This window comes from Eleutherodactylus coqui, chromosome 4 (assembly GCF_035609145.1).
Source record: "Eleutherodactylus coqui strain aEleCoq1 chromosome 4, aEleCoq1.hap1, whole genome shotgun sequence".
Classification (NCBI taxonomy): domain Eukaryota; kingdom Metazoa; phylum Chordata; class Amphibia; order Anura; family Eleutherodactylidae; genus Eleutherodactylus; species Eleutherodactylus coqui.
In genome coordinates, this window is record NC_089840.1 from 292,039,290 (window position 1) to 292,055,950 (window position 16,661).

The 16,661-nt window shown below is 47.6% G+C and overlaps 2 protein-coding genes across 2 annotated transcripts in view; both read right to left on the bottom strand.

The window, feature by feature from the left end:
* LOC136626392 (pregnancy zone protein-like) overlaps positions 1-16,661 on the bottom strand; it is a 600,260-nt gene that overhangs the window by 346,951 nt on the left and 236,648 nt on the right. The gene's annotated exons all lie outside the window — the stretch shown is intronic.
* LOC136626788 (alpha-2-macroglobulin-like protein 1) overlaps positions 1-16,661 on the bottom strand; it is a 199,997-nt gene that overhangs the window by 47,492 nt on the left and 135,844 nt on the right. Inside the window, exons 18-23 of the mRNA XM_066601793.1 lie at positions 14,295-14,424; positions 10,181-10,406; positions 9,827-9,953; positions 8,730-8,851; positions 8,141-8,192; positions 7,750-7,833 (exon numbers count right to left, since the gene is read on the bottom strand). Coding sequence (XP_066457890.1) covers positions 7,750-7,833; positions 8,141-8,192; positions 8,730-8,851; positions 9,827-9,953; positions 10,181-10,406; positions 14,295-14,424 — 741 coding nt within the window. The remainder of the gene's footprint in view (positions 1-7,749; positions 7,834-8,140; positions 8,193-8,729; positions 8,852-9,826; positions 9,954-10,180; positions 10,407-14,294; positions 14,425-16,661) is intronic.

Below are 16,661 nucleotides of genomic sequence, written 5' to 3' on the forward strand. Positions count from 1 at the left end.
GGCTAGGCAGCGACCCTCTTTAAAAGGGGCGGGGCGATAGCCCACAATGCTGTACAGAAGCAATGAGAAATCCAATCCTGTGCCACCTCCATCTGGAGCTGCACACGTGGACATAGCAATGGGGAACCTATGTGCCACACACTATTCATTCTGTCAAGGTGTCTGCATGCCCCAGTCAGACCGCGTTTTTTTATAAATAGTCACAGGCAGGTACAACTCCGCAATGGGAATTCCGTGTGCACCCACAGCATGGGTGGCTCCCTGGAACCCACCGGCTGTACATAAACGTATCCCATTGCAGTGCCCATCACAACTAAGGTAACGTCCGATTAAATGCAGGTGGGCTTTGGCCCACACTGCATGCCCCAGTCAGACTGGGGTTCTTTAGAAGTGGACACATGCAGTTACAACTCCCTGTGGACCCACGGCATGGGTGGCTCCCTGGAACCCACCGGCGGTACATAAATATATCCCATTGCATTGCCCATCACAGCTGAGGTAATATCGTGCTTAATGCAGGTGGGCTTCGGCCCACACTGCATGCCCCAGTCAGACTGGGGTTCTTTAGAAGTGGACACATGCAGTTACAACTCCCTGTGGACCCACAGCATGGGTGGGTGCCAGGAAGCCACCGGCGGTACATAAATATATCCCATTGCATTGCCCAACATAGCTGAGGTAATGTCGTGCTTAATGCATGTGGGCTTCGGCCCACACTGCATGCCCCAGTCAGACTGGGGTTCTTTAGAAGTGGACACATGCAGTTACAACTCCCTGTGGACCCACAGCATGGGTGGGTGCCAGGAAGCCACCGGCGGTACATAAATATATCCCATTGCAGTGCCCAACACAGCTGATGTAACGTCAGCTGTAATGCAGGTGGGCAAAAAATTAATTGGATTACACTGTAGGCGAGGGCCCCCAAAAATTGGTGTACCAACAGTACTAATGTACCTCAGAAAAATTGCCCATGCCCAACCAAGAGGGCAGGTGAAATCCATTAATCGCTTTGGTTAATGTGGCTTAATTGGTAACTAAGCCTGGAGGCAGCCCAGTTAAAATAAAAATTGGTTGAGGTGAAAGTTTCAACGCTTTAAAGAGCATTGAAACGTATAAAAATTGTTTAAAAAAAATATATGACTGAGCCTTGTGGGCCTAAGAAAAATTGCCCGTTCGGCGTGATTATGTGAGGTTTTAGGAGGAGGAGCAGGAGGAGGAATATTATACACAGATTGATGAAGCAAAAAGGTCCCCGTTTTTGATGGTGATAGAGAACGATGCTTCCATCCGCGGGTGCAGCCTACGTATTGCTTAGGTATCGCTGCTGTCCGCTGGTGCAGAAGAGAAGTCTGGGGAAATCCAGGCTTTGTTCATCTTGATGAGTGTAAGCCTGTCGGCGCTGTCGGTTGACAGGTGGGTACGCTTATCCGTGATGATTCCCCCAGCCACGCTAAACACACTCTCTGACAAGACGCTAGCCGCAGGACAAGCAAGCACCTCCAGGGCATACAGCGTGAGTTCAGGCCACGTGTCCAGCTTCGACACCCAGTAGTTGTAGGGGGCAGAGGCGTCACGGAGGACGGTCGTGCGATCGGCTACGTACTCCCTCACCATCCTTTTACAGTGCTCCCGCCGACTCAGCCTTGACTGGGGAGCGGTGACACAGTCTTGCTGGGGAGCCATAAAGCTGGCAAAGGCCTTGGAGAATGTTCCCCTGGCTGCGCTGTACATGCTGCCTGATCTCTGCGCCTGCCCTGCTACCTGGCCCTCGGAACTGCGCCTTCTGCCACTAGCGCTGTCGGATGGGAAGTTTACCATCAGTTTGTCCACCAGCGCCCTGTGGTATAGGATCATTCTCGAACCCCTTTCCTCTTCGGGAATGAGAGTGGAAAGGTTCTCCTTATACCGTGGGTCGAGCAGTGTGCACACCCAGTAATCCGTAGTGGCCAGAATGCGTGTAACGTGAGGGTCACGAGAAAGGCATCCTAACATGAAGTCAGCCATGTGTGCCAGGGTCCCTGTACGCAACACATGGCTGTCCTCACTAGGAAGATCACTTTCAGGATCCTCCCCCTCCTCCTCCTCCTCTGGCCATACACGCTGAAAGGATGACAGGCAAGCAGCATGTGTACCCTCAGCAGTGGGCCCAGCTGTCTCTTCCCCCTCCTCCTCATGCTCCTCCCCCTCCTCCTCCTCCTCTGGCCATACATGCTGAAAGGATGACAGGCAAGCAGCATGTGTACCCTCGGCAGTGGGCCAAGCTGTCTCTTCCCCCTCCTCCTCATGCTCCTCCTCAACGCGCTGAGATATAGACATGAGGGTGCTCTGACTATCCAGCGACATACTGTCTTCCCCCGCCTCCGTTTCCGAGTGCAAAGCGTCTGCCTTTATGCTTTGCAGGGAACTTCTCAAGAGGCATAGCAGAGGAATGGTGACGCTAATGATTGCAGCATCCCCGCTCAGCATCTGGGTAGACTCCTCAAAGTTTCCAAGGACCTGGCAGATGGCTGCCAACCAGGCCCACTCTTTTGTAAATAATTGAGGAGGCTGACTCCCACTACGCCGCCCATGTTGGAGTTGGTATTCCGCAATAGCTCTACGCTGCTCATAGAGTCTGGCCAACATGTGGAGCGTAGAGTTCAACTGTGTGGGCACGTCGCACAGCAATCGGTGCATTGGCAGATGAAACCGATGTTGCAGGGTCCGCAGGGTGGCAGCGTCCGTCTTGGAGTTGCGGAAATGTGCGCTGACCCAGGCACCTTTCCGAGCAGGTATGACAAGTGTGGGTAGCTTTTCAGAAAGCGCTGAACCACCAAATTAAAGACATGGGCCAGGCATGGCACGTGCGTGAGGCTGCCGAGCTGCCGAGCCGCCACCAGGTTACGGCCGTTGTCACACACGACCATGCCCGGTTGGAGGCTCAGCGGCGCAAGCCAGCGGTCGGTCTGCTCTGTCAGACCCTGCAGCAGTTCGTGGGCCGTGTGCCTCTTCTCTCCCAAGCTGAGTAGTTTCAGCACGGCCTGCTGACGCTTGCCCACCGCTGTGCTGCCACGCTGCGCGACACCGACTGCTGGCGACGTGCTGCTGCTGACACATCTTGATTGCGAGACAGAGGTTGCGTAGGAGGAGGAGGAGGGTGGTTTAGTGGAGGAAGCATACACCGCCGCAGATACCACCACCGAGCTGGGGCACACAATTCGGGGGGTGGGTAGGACGTGAGCGGTCCCAGGCTCTGACTCTGTCCCAGCCTCCACTAAATTCACCCAATGTGCCGTCAGGGAGATATAGTGGCCCTGCCCGCCTGTGCTTGTCCACGTGTCCGTTGTTAAGTGGACCTTGGCAGTAACCGCGTTGGTGAGGGCGCGTACAATGTTGCGGGAGACGTGGTCGTGCAGGGCTGGGACGGCACATCGGGAAAAGTAGTGGTGACTGGGAACCGAGTAGCGCGGGGCAGCCGCCGCCATCATGCTTTTGAAAGCCTCCGTTTCCACAAGCCTATACGGCAGCATCTCCAGGCTGATCAATTTGGCAATGTGCACGTTTAACGCTTGAGCGTGCGGGTGCGTGGCGGCGTACTTGCGCTAGCGCTCAAACAGTGGCGCTAGCGACGTCTGGACGCTGCGCTGAGAGACATTGCTGGATGGGGCCGAGGACAGCGGAGGTGAGGGTGTGGGTGCAGGCCGGTAGGCACTCGTGCCTGTGTCCTCAGAGGGGGGTTGGATCTCAGTGGCAGGTTGGGGCACAGGGGGAGAGGCAGTGGTGCAAACCGGAGGCGGTGAACGGCCTTCGTCCCACCTTGTGGGGTGCTTGGCCATCATATGCCTGCGCATGCTGGTGGTGGTGGCTCCCCAGCTGATCTTGGCGCGACAAAGGTTGCACACCAGTGTTCGTCGGTCGTCAGGCGTCTCTGTGAAAAACTGCCACACCGTTGAGCACCTTGACCTCTGCAGGGTGGCATGGCGCGAGGGGGCGCTTTGGGAAACAGTTGGTGGATTATTAGGTCTGGCCCTGCCTCTACCCCTGGCCACCGCACTGGCTCGGCCTGTGCCCACACCCTGACTTGGGCCTCCGCGTCCTCGCCCGCGTCCACGTCCTCTAGGCCTACCCCTACCCCTCAGCATGGTGTATTACCAGTAGTGCAGAAACAGAACGCTGTAATTAAATGTGCCGCTTATTGGCCTGTGGTTGGAGGCTGACTTCGCTTACGGAATGCCAGGAAATAATTTGGAGGACTACTACACCCAGCAGAGACCCAGAACACTGAGGACAGTCACAGGCAGCCCAAATAAATTTTTTTCCCCAAATGTTTTTGCAAAGGCCCACTGCCTATATTCAATCAATATATCTCTTCTCTCTCTGCGTCACCACTTCTGGCCCTGGAGTAGGTCAAAGAACTGCAGAGTGTTGCACTGTGGACTGCAATACAGCGGTGATTTAACAGCCCAGACAGAGCCAGGAAATAATTTTGCGCAAGCCTGCTGTAACACTTAGCTGGCTGCGTATGAATGAGGAGGACTACTACACCCAGCACAGACCCAGAACACTGAGGACAGTCACAGGCAGCCCAAATAGATTTTTTTCCCCAAATGTTTTTGCAAAGACCCACTGCCTATATTCAATCAATATGTCTTCTGTCCCTGCCTCACAATATATGTGTTCTGTCCCTGCCTCACAATATATGTCTTCTGTCCCTGCCTCACCACTACTGGCCCTGCACTATTTCTAATTACTGCAGGGTGCAATGCTCTGCACGGCCGATATACAAAAAAAAAAAAAAAGTGCAACACTGCAAAAAGCAGCCTCCACAGTACTGCACACGGTTAGATGTGGCCCTAAGAAGGACCGTTGGGGTTCTTGAAGCCTAAAATACTCCTAACGCTCTCCCTATAGCAGCTCCACCAAGACAGCACTTTACCTAAAGTATGTCAGAATAAATCTGTGCCGAGCCGCGGGAGGGGCCGATTTTTATACTCGGGTGACACCTGATCTCGCCAGCCACTCACTGCAGGGGGGTGGTATAGGGCTTGAACGTCACAGGGGGAAGTTGTAATGCCTTCCCTGTCTTTCTATTGGCCAGAAAAGCGCGCTAACATCTCAGAGATGAAAGTGAAAGTAACCTGAACATCGCGTGGTACTCGTTACGAGTAACGAGCATCTCGAACACGCTAATACTCGAACGAGTATCAAGCTCGGACGAGTACGTTCGCTCATCTCAAGTCCTTATGCATCCACTGGTCCCAACACTTCCTACTAGTCTGGGCAAATGGCCCAGATGGCAGGTAATTCACTGATACGACCATCCAGCTTCTTACATCCCAATAATGCGCCCAATTCTGACTCTGGTAACGCAGTGAAATCTCTTCTTTGTGTCGTAGAGGCGTCTAGTGGTCAACAAGCTCTACAAGTGGAAGAAGAGGTCACTACACACAAGGAGCCTCTGAGAGCCTCTTATAGGCCAAGGGGGAACCACTTTTAGGGACTTCGTTGACAAGACCGTCCATCTAATCACCACAACTCCCATCATTTACAGATCTGCCTGAGATGGAACTGCAGGCTGCGTTTTACAGCAAAGCGACAACTTCTGGGGGCGGATGGCTTTGACAATGAGCGCATTATCTTTATTCTGTGGGTCATTACGATTACAATGTAAAAAGTTTATATAGTTCTTTGTTCAGCACTGCCTAAGAAAATGAATAATCTAAAAAAAAATAAATTCTGTTGTCATCTTCTGATCCTTATAAGCCCCCTACACACGAGTGGAAATTCCGCAGCAGGATTTCCCGCAGAATTTCCGCCAGCGGCTGCCTTCATAGGATTGTATTAGTTAACGCAATCCTAGGCAGACGGCCGTGATTTGTCCGCTTGAAAACACACGCGGTAAACAAATCGCGGCATGTCCTATTTCTGTGTGGGTCTCGCAGAATGTCAGTAGTGACGGGCTGGCCCCCCTCTGCACATGTGTTGGCTGGGCGACAGCCGGCACACAGCGCAGAGAGGAGACGCCGGGAGCAGGTAAGCCGCACGGCTGTGCCGGGGCACGGGTCCGCATCCCGCTGCGAGAATTCTCGCAGTGGGATCTGAGCCGGCCATCTGCAGGCGGGCTAACTTATTATTTTTCCATTGTAGAGGGGCTGATTTTTGTCTGAGGTCAGCTGCAGTTTTTTTCTGTACAATTCTCGGGTACATATGACTTTTAACCATTTTTTATTTAATTTTTTCCTTGGAGACGGGTGATCAAAGAGTGCATTTCTGGCAGTGTATATTTTCTTGCACCAAGCGGGACTAATAATGTGCCTGTTTTGATAACTTGGACTTTTATGGATGCAGCGATATTAATTTTTACATTTCTTAATTTATTTTTTTTAACTGGAAAATGTTTATTTTTTATTATTAATGTTTTTTCATTATTTATTTTACTTGTTTTTAACTTGACTTTTAGTCCTCACAGGGGACTTGAATTTAGGATCGTTTGATCGCTTATGCAGTATAATGCAATACCATGGTATTGCATTACACTATATTTTAACCCCTTAGTGACATTGCCTAATTTGGATCTAAGGATGCAACAAACTGTGAGGGATTTTCATCTTCCCTTTTTAAAAACCGTAACTTTCTTTTTCTGTTTTAAACAAAAGAGGGGAAGTGTGCAAAAAAATACTTTTCTTAATACATTTTTTATGTCCCTGTAGGGGACTTGAACTTGCGATGCTATGATCGCTCTGATAATACACTGTACTTCTGTACTGCAATGCATTGTCAGTTATTATAGTGATCACAGTCCAAAGCAAACGTGGACATCACTGACTAGTATCCGGTTGCCATGGTAACCCATAAACCTTCTGCAATTACATTGCTGAGGGTCAATGACATCACAGAGGGAGCACCCTTCCTTCTGTAAACTTTTGACATGCTACAAACAACATTAATCCCACTGTGTAAGGTGTTAACAGTAGGGATCAATGTTATTGCCGCTCCCTGCTGTTGCAGCTGGCTCTAGCTGTGAATGTCACAGGCTCAGCTTCTGTAAACGCACCTTTCAAAGCGTGTAAGTGTACAGACATTTGCGGGGACCCTTTCCCACCCAGGGCATACATGAATGCCCTGGGACAGGAAGGGGTTAAAAGGCATTCTATTAAAAGATGCCACAGGCATGCCTTAACAGGCAAGGTCATGGCAGCTCAGGCTGCCAGGACATCTGAACAGAACCCTGTAATCTCATCATGCAAAGGGCGTTCAGAACATTAAAATGCCAACATTTAAAGATTAGCAGCCACAATTTGTGTTCTCTGATTGTGACTGTTGTTGGCGGGTGCCAGCTGTCAGAGGCAATAGACAATTGCCATGTATGGAGTGGGCCTGGCTCCCAAGCCTACTCCATACAAGGCATCCGACATGCATCGTATATGTATAGTGCACATTGGGGAGTGGTTAATGGGAAGAGTGCAGCAGCAACAGAAATATGAAGGTTGTTAGGATACGCCCTGTATACAAATTCTAATGAATATATATATATGAGAAAGGGAGAGAGTTACTTAGAGCATTCCCCTCTCTGGAGGACCTAAAATACATGTACGTTACATATAGTATATTGATTTCAATGAGAACTGTGTAATGCTACATTTCTCCTGTAGGGGAGCTGCAGAGAGAAGGAACACTCACTGCCAGGTTCCTCCACAGATTACAACTCATCACTGGGGGTCCCAGCAGCAGAAAACCCCTTTGTCAATTTTACCATTGCTCTGTACTCACCACAAACACTGAAGAAGTTTTTATGTGACCCCGGAACAGATGAGGAGGGGTACTCAAGCTTCACCTTCTCTGTTACAGAATTACCTGAAACAAAAAAGTTTTGTTAGGTCGCCTTCTGGTTGCTACAAATGTATCAGAGTGCTGATGATCAACAGTGCGGGTCTCAGATATTCTGTGCTAGAAACTGAAGGCAGAAGTCTGAAGCACAAGCAGATCAGGGTCCAGGAGGAAGAGACTGCAGAGGAAGAAGAGACTGCACATAACAACTGTACTGGAAGAAGAGACTGCAACCTGTGACTGCAGAGATGGAAGAGACTGCACAGGAGGAAAAGACTGCACAGTAACTTTACAGGGGGAAGAGTCATCGAAGTAGATATCTTCAGAGGATTACCATCCACGATCAGCAGAGAGTTGTGTGTCTTCTCCACTACAGTCCCCTCAGGCTGAAAGGAAAAAAGTTCAGTAAATGATCTTTAATGCCGCATTTCTGTGGTGACCAACTTCGAGAAAATGAGAAGAGGAAGTGCGGCCATATTGGTTGCCACTTTTTAATGGTATTTTAGAGTCTTCTGAAGCGCTCTCCTTCTGTCAACCTGCTCAATGTCCACCAAAGTGATAACCTACCATGAAGGTAATTGATTAGTGACAACCAATATGGCCACACTTCCTTTTGAAACTTTTAAAAAATGGTCACCACAGCTGAATAGAAAATAATACCCATAATGCACAACAACTGGAGAGGGGCTGAAACTAGAACTTCTCATTTACTGATATATGGAAGGTGACGGCTTCTCGTTGCGCTCTGTGAATATCTAGCTGTCTATAGACACAACGGGCAGCGGAGGGGTGACATGATGAAGAGGCGCCTCCTGATGGCACCATCCACTCATCTCTATGCCTGCACAGCATCTATGTGACTGCACAACTTCATACTAGTCCAGCCTAAGACCTGCCATGACCATCCCCTCCCGGCTACTCACCACCACCAGCACCGACTGGATTACTACATCCCTTCGGCCCTTCTTGGGGATCACTGTCTCCTTGCCCCCGCAAAGCTCCTGACTCTTCACAGCTTCAGCTATCATAGTAATATTCATTTTTCCTGGAATATGAGCAAAAGTCAGTGATGTCATCATCAGGGGTGGGGCTGTGATCAGTGATGACATCCTCAGGGGCAGAGTTTTGACTACCTGTCAGTCATGATATACAGGCTATATTAAAAGATATTAATGTAGTGTAAGGTGTGCAAATCTCATGTCTGATAATCACATATAATCATATCTGTGATGAGAGGGGCTTCTAGCATAGAGTGGGTTGCATAGAGGAGGTTTTTAACTGGGGGGCTCTACAGCTGTCATGTTAGGTGGACTCCACAAAGTTGATACTGGGGACACTGTAGAGAGCAGAGGGTGGCCCCTCTCTGAGGGCCTAGCTGAGACCTGAGGAAATGCAGGTTACAAACTCCAGGACATACAAAGAGTAGTGGGCCCGGTCACAGGGTTGACACCAAGTAGACAGAGGTCTACTACGAGGGATCCATTTGACATGAATATACTTTTTTATGTTTTAAATGAGTGCAGTGGCCGGACACATGGAGGCAGAACACAACGGAACCTCATTTTAAGCTACAAATTTGAAGTTTGAAGAGACTCCCTGTCGATAGGCTGTCTAATCCATCTGTGGTCACAGCCAGAATACCGGGCCATGATACAGTGCTATGTCAGGGGGTCTGATACAGCAAACAAATTAGCACAAATTTACTACCATGGGGTTTACAAGGTAAAACTATTAAATCCTCACCAAGAGGCAGGACTATGACAGCATCTTAGACATGATACACAAGTTGATTATCAGCAGTAATAGATGAATCGCAGTTACGGTAGTATACGGTGTGCGAATCTCATGTTTGATCGCATGTAATTATATCAGTGATGTCATCACCAGGGGGCGGGGCTGTGACTACCTCTCAAACATGATACAGGGGCTGGTTGTCAGCAGTTACAGAGGTTGTCACTGTAGTATGAGATGTGTTGATCTCATAGACATCTTGGCACGTAGGAAATACCCGTATCCCTACCTATTATACTTGGAGTCACAACCCAAGAAACTGTCTTTTTCACCCCTCCGGGAAGACAGAAGACTTTCTCATTGCTTTTGCTGTTCTCAGTCTTGAAATGCTCAGAAGATGGAAGAGAGGCTGCGATCTGAGGGGTAAACAGTCATATATGTGCATTAATATAGAGTAATATAGGGTGATATTAGGAGTTACAGACTGCAGGGAACAGACAGTATTGTCAGCCATCATTAATAGTGTGGACACTCCTGGACAGAACCATCCTAATAGAGTCGCACTCCGCGTTCTGTCTCCTTGGCCCTGGTTTCCTTCACTTTCATGAAGTCTCCAAATGTCTTACAACAGAAGAATACTTACCATCATCGGATCAGTCTGGTAGTTGAACACAGAGACTTTAAGATTGAAGCTCTCTCCTCGCTTCACGGAGTAAGGAACGGTCAAATCTATGAAGAACGGCTGGAAGGCTTTGAGAGAAACTGGCTGAGAGAGACCGAAACCTCCAGGTCCAACGCAGAAGGTCTGGGCGCTCCACTCCGTGATGGTGTGAGGGACGCTCACCGACATCTCAGCAGAACCATTGTCCCTGCAGATAATGAAGGGAGAACATGAAGAACCATTAAATGTCCAGGTCTGATGCGACATAACTAGATTACGTGCTCAGTGGGCGTCTGACAGTCATAGCTAACCCTGCATTATCTCTGGAGCCCCGTTTCTGGGATAAGATTGGAACAGCAGAATGATCTGGGTGGAATAGAGACTGTTACAGCCATTGGTCATGAGTGATGACATCCCCTACCTTCTCCTGTTGTTGGTCATGGCCAGTTCCATGTCTCTTGTGTTGACTACAGCAGATGCCGCACTGCATGTCAGTTTACTGCTCCTCATAGAGTGCACATGTGTGACCAGCTCACCTCTTGAGGATCAGTGCACACCCAGCTTTTCCATCCCCGGACCACCCAGACAAGTCTCTGGCTATTCTAGGCACCGTTCCATGGTAGCAGGTGTCTGAGGAATTATTCTGACAGTGTGCAAAGGTGTTACAGTGTTCGGTCTGCTCTTCTGGTTTTGGTCTGCCCTACTCAGCTTTCCTGATTTCTTCTCTTGAGCGTTGTGTGGTGCAGAGTGTAAGCTCTTGCCTATGACCTGAAGGTTGCAAGTTCAATCCCTGCTTGATTCAGGTAGCCAGCTCAAGGTTGACTCAACCTTCCAAGGTCAGTAAAATGAGAACCCAGCTTGGTGGGGGGTAATAAGTAATAATTACCTGAAAGCGCTGTGGAATAAGTTGGTGCTATACAAATACCACAGTTTGATTTTGATTTTCTCTCCTGACCATGTTTATTTTGTCTGCTCCCTGCCCTAGCCTCAGCTTCTCTCACCACTATGCAAGTATTCTACCTAAGCTCTGTTCCACGACCACGTCTCCAGCTGCACCCTCCGGTATCACGTTATGGAAAACCGTGTGCAAGAATTTCACCTGTTCTGACTTAGGTTATGTTTCCCGACTACGTTTCTGTTTACAACCTCCGACACTGCATTATGGCAGTTCTGACTGCGCTGTGTCAGCAGCGACATAACTGAGACTATTACTGAGCTCTCCACAGTAGAGACCAAATCCTGATTGGTGTGGTTAAAGGGCAACAACCAGGGAACCGCAGGTGAAGCCTCTAGACCTAAGCTAAATCAGTTTAGTGGCACAGCGAGCCAGCATCCACTGACTTCAGAGTGGAGTGATATAATTAGTTCCATCCCACTAGTAATATCACACACACAGGTCTTAGTAGAAAGTGTCAATCATGTTCTTATACCATAACAGGAGCATTCAGACTCCATGGGGATCAGAGCTGCCACATTATGCCAGGTGTGATGTCAGCGTTTAACTTCAGCCTGCCGGGGGTGTAGGTGTAGGTGAGCCTTCTGCATGAACTGCATAGGTTGTCCCCATCCTGATTGGCTGATTTCAGTCTGCCCCTTTTACTTGATTGGCCGGTCTATTTTCCCCACTTCTAAATAATGACTCAGTATTTTACTGCTACATTTCCATTGTACTTCAAGATTGGAAACCAAATAGGAAGGTGGGTGAAACCAGAGCTGGTGATACAGCTAGCTCATCATAGGCTGTGGCAAACCTCGATCTCCAGAAGTGAACCCTACATTGATCGGGATTCCATCTTTTCTGGCAATGGTCTGCAGCCAATGGTTCTGTAGGTGCACCCATGGAAAATATTACTTCTCTGCACTAATGGACCAGAGCAGGGGCGTACCTAAAGCCTAAGGGGCCCGGGTGCAAAAGTTCAGCTGGGCCCCCCTCCATCTGTACCCGTACCTATACCTAAACCGTGCTAATTTACAAACATGATGCAGCCGCTTGGTGTAATCCTTCTCATCAGGACTCCTTTCCTTGACTACGTAAAAACCTGTTGGTAATGTCTTAGGCCGCTTTCACACGGCTGCAAAAATTGCGTGAGATTTGTGCGTTGCAAGATGTACAAATCGCACATGAATATGACCCCCATTGTTTTGAATGCGATCATACACAGGAGAGATGTTTTTTTTTGTTTTTCTCTGCATCGCACGAGAATATGATGATGTGATGCGAGCTGGTTATAACACAACAACCCCTCACATCCGTGGGGACGGCACACGTTGGCGAGTGTGATAGGGGGCATAGTTTCACGGCCCAATATCAGACTCACTCGTGTGAAATTAGCCTAAGGCCGGCTGCACACGGCTGGATCTGCATTCTGGAATATGGAGCGGGCATCCGCCTATGGATTCCACAGCATGTACCGCCCACAGCATGCTATGGAAAAGCATTTTTTTTCTCTACACGAGCGGAAAGCCATTGCGGTTTTCCACTCACGGAGGAAAAAGCATGGTGTGCTGTATTTTAATGCATGTATATACCCAGGTTATACCAGCTATACATATATAATTATATACAGGAGAGGTATAACCTATACCAGCTGTACATATATAATTATATACAGTATATACCCAGGTTATACCAGCTATACATATATAATTATATACAGGAGAGGTATAACCTATACCAGCTGTACATATATAATTTTATACAGTATATACCCAGGTTATACCAGCTATACATATATATATATATATATATATATATATATATATATATATATATATATATATATATATATATATATATATATATATATATATACATATACATATACAGGAGAGGTATAACCTATACCAGCTGCACATATATAATTATATACAGGAGATACACAGGTTACACCAGCATGGTACATATAGCTATATACAGGATGTGTATCCCCCTGTATATAGTGGTATGTCCCATGCTGGTGTAACCTGTGTATCTACTGTATATAATTATATATATATATATATATACACAGGAGAGGTATATGTTATAGCAGCTGCACATATATAATTATATACAGTAGATACACAGGTTACACCAGCATGGTCCATATCACTATATACAGGATGTGTATCCCCCTGTATATAGTGGTATGTCCCATGCTGGTGTAACCTGTGTATTCCCTGTATATAATTATATATGTGCAGCTGGTATAACTTATACCAGCTATACATATATAATTATAATTCCTTCTCTACTCACCTCTGCAGCAGTCTCTGGGCAGCCTGTAATGGAAAGTCCCCCGTCTTTTGATCACATGACCAGGCTGATCACATGACCAGAGCCTGGTCATGTGATCTGCAGCCACAGGTCCTCCCCAGGTCCTCTCCCAGGTCCTGTGCATCCAGTGCTCCAGAGGTGAGTAGAGCCGCAGTAGCCCCTCCCCCTGGTAATCGCTGGCCGGCAGAGACTGATAGACTGCAGCTGTGACCACTCACAGCTGCAGTCTATCAGTTGGAGGGCCGCGCCGTGGGAGTCTGCAGCCTGTAATTGGCTGCCGGCTCCACGTGTAACAGCCCTCTCCTCTTCTCTTGCCGACCTGCGGTGCTGCCTCCCGTCTCTCTCCTCTCCCTTCTCAGCCATCATGCGGCCAACAGCGCCGATTCCCTGGGCCCCCTCAGCTCACAGGCCGGGTATATGCACTGAATGTGCATGTGGGTATGGTGGAGGGCGGCCCCGGGGCCCCCTGAGCGCAGGGGCCGAGTCGCCATGGCGACCCCAGCACCCCCTGACGCTACGCCTATGGACCAGAGCTATGGTCCAGTCCCCCTCATACTTCCCGATGACCTCTATGTTCCTGACATTACATAAACAGGTCTTACACCTAATTTATTTATGGACTTTGATCAAAATAACAAACCCCTTCATTTCTGAGGTCATACCATCAAGAACTGCATCCCATTCCTGTGAACCCTTAACAATAGACCAGACCAAGGATCTACCTGTCCACTTGGTACAAACAACAAGGACCTCACATGATATTTCCAGGTAGGTTTGATGATAAGAAGTTAGATTATTACATGGGAATAAGAGGGAAATGTTTGGGTCTGTAATACTCACGGCATTTTCTGCAGTCCCCACAGCCAAGTCTCGGGGAATAGAGTGCGAGGCTCCAAATTGCTTTCACCATCATCAGCCTCCTCAGCATCAGCTAAAGTGCCAGATAGGAGTGTAATTTCTGAAAAAGCAACTAGACGAATGGAGAGCAATTGTCACTCATCAAGGATGATACACCAAAGTGTACTGTGTGGGGGATATATCAGGAGGGTCAGTATATAGGCTGTAGTGTGTGGGGGAGATATCAGGAAGGTCAGTATATAGGATGAAGTGTGTGGAGGATATATCAGGAAGGTCAGTATATAGGATGTAGTGTGTGGAGGATATATCAGTAGGGTCAGTATATAGGATGTAGTGTGTGGAGGATACATCAGGAGGGTCAGTATATAGGATGTAGTGTGTGGAGGATATATCAGGGGGGTCAGTATATAGGATGCAGTGTGTGGGGGATATATCAGGAGGGTCAGTATATAGGATGTAGTGTAGAGTATATAACAGGAGGGTTAGTATACAGGATGTAGTGTGCAGAGGATATATCAGTAGGGTCAGTATATAGGATGTAGTGTATGGAGGATATATCAGGAGGGTCAGTATATAGGATGTAGTGTATGAGGATATATCAGGAGGGTCAGTATATAGGATGTAGTGTGTGGAGGATATATCAGGAGGGTCAGTACATAGGCTGTAGTATGTGGAGGATATATCAGGAGGGTCAGTATATAGGATGTAGTGTGTGGAGGATATATCAGGAAGGTCAGTATATAGGATGTAGTGTGTGGAGGATATATCAGGAAGGTCAGTATATAGGATGTAGTGTATGGAGGATATATGAAGAGGGTCAGTATATAGGATGTAGTGTGTGAGGATATATCAGGAGGGTCAGTATATAGGATGTAGTGTGTGGAGGATATATCAGGAGGGTCAACATATAGGATGTAGTGTGTGGAGGATATATCAGGAGGGTCAATATATAGGATGTAGTGTGTGAGGATATATCAGGAGGCTCAGTATATAGGATGTAGTGTGTGGAGGGTATATCAGGAGGGTCAGTATATAGGATGTAGTGTGTGGAGGATATATCAGGAGGGTCAATATATAGGATGTAGTGTGTGGAGGATATATCAGGAGGGTCAATATATAGGATGTAGTGTGTGAGGATATATCAGGAGGGTCAGTATATAGGATGTAGTGTGTGGAGGATGTATCAGGAGGGTCTGTATATAGGATGTAGTGTGTGGAGGATGTATAAGAAGTGTCAGTATATAGGATGAAGTGTGTGGGGGATATATTAGGAGGGTCAGTATACAGGATGTAGAGTGTGGGGGATATATCAGGAGGGTTAGAATATAAGATGCAGTGTGTGGAGGATATATCAGGAGGGTCAGTATATAGGAAGTAGTGTGTGAGGATATATCAAGAGGGACAGTATAGAGGATGTAGTGTGTAAGGATAAATGAGGAGTGTCAGTATATAGGATATAGTTTGTGGAGGATATATATCAGGAGGGTTAGTCGATAGGATGTAGTGTGTGAAGGATATATCTGGAGGGTCAGTATATAGGATGTAGTGTGTGAGGATATATCAGGAGGGTCAGTATATAGGATGTAGTGTGTGGAGGATATATCTGGAGGGTCAGTATATAGGATGTAGTGTGTGGAGGATATATCAGGAGGGTCAGTATATAGGGTGTAGTGTGTGGAGGATATATCAGGAGGGTCAGTATATAGGATGTAGTGTGTGGAGGATATATCAGGAGGGTCAGTATATAGGATGTAGTGTGTGGAGGATATATCAGGAGGGTCAGTATATAGGATGTAGTGTGTGGAGGATATATCAGGAGGGTCAGTATATAGGATGTAGTGTGTGGAGGATATATCAGGAGGGTCAGTATGAATGATGTAGTATGTGAGGATATATCAGGAAGGTCAGTATATAGGATGGGGTGTATGGAGGATATATCAGGAGGGTCAGTATATAGGATGTAGTGTGTGAGGATATATCAGGAGGGTCAGTATATAGGATGTAGTGTGTGAGGATATATCAGGAGGGTCAGTATATAGGATGCAGTGTGTGAGGATATATCAGGAGGGTCAGTATATAGGATGTAGTGTGTGGAGGATGTATCAGGAGGGTCTGTATATAGGATGTAGTGTGTGGAGGATGTATAAGAAGTGTCAGTATATAGGATGAAGTGTGTGGGGGATATATTAGGAGGGTCAGTATACAGGATGTAGAGTGTGGGGGATATATCAGGAGGGTTAGTATATAAGATGTAGTGTGTGGAAGATATATCAGGAGGGTCAGTATATAGGAAGTAGTGTGTGAGGATATATCAAGAGGGACAGTATAGAGGATGTAGTGTGTAAGGAT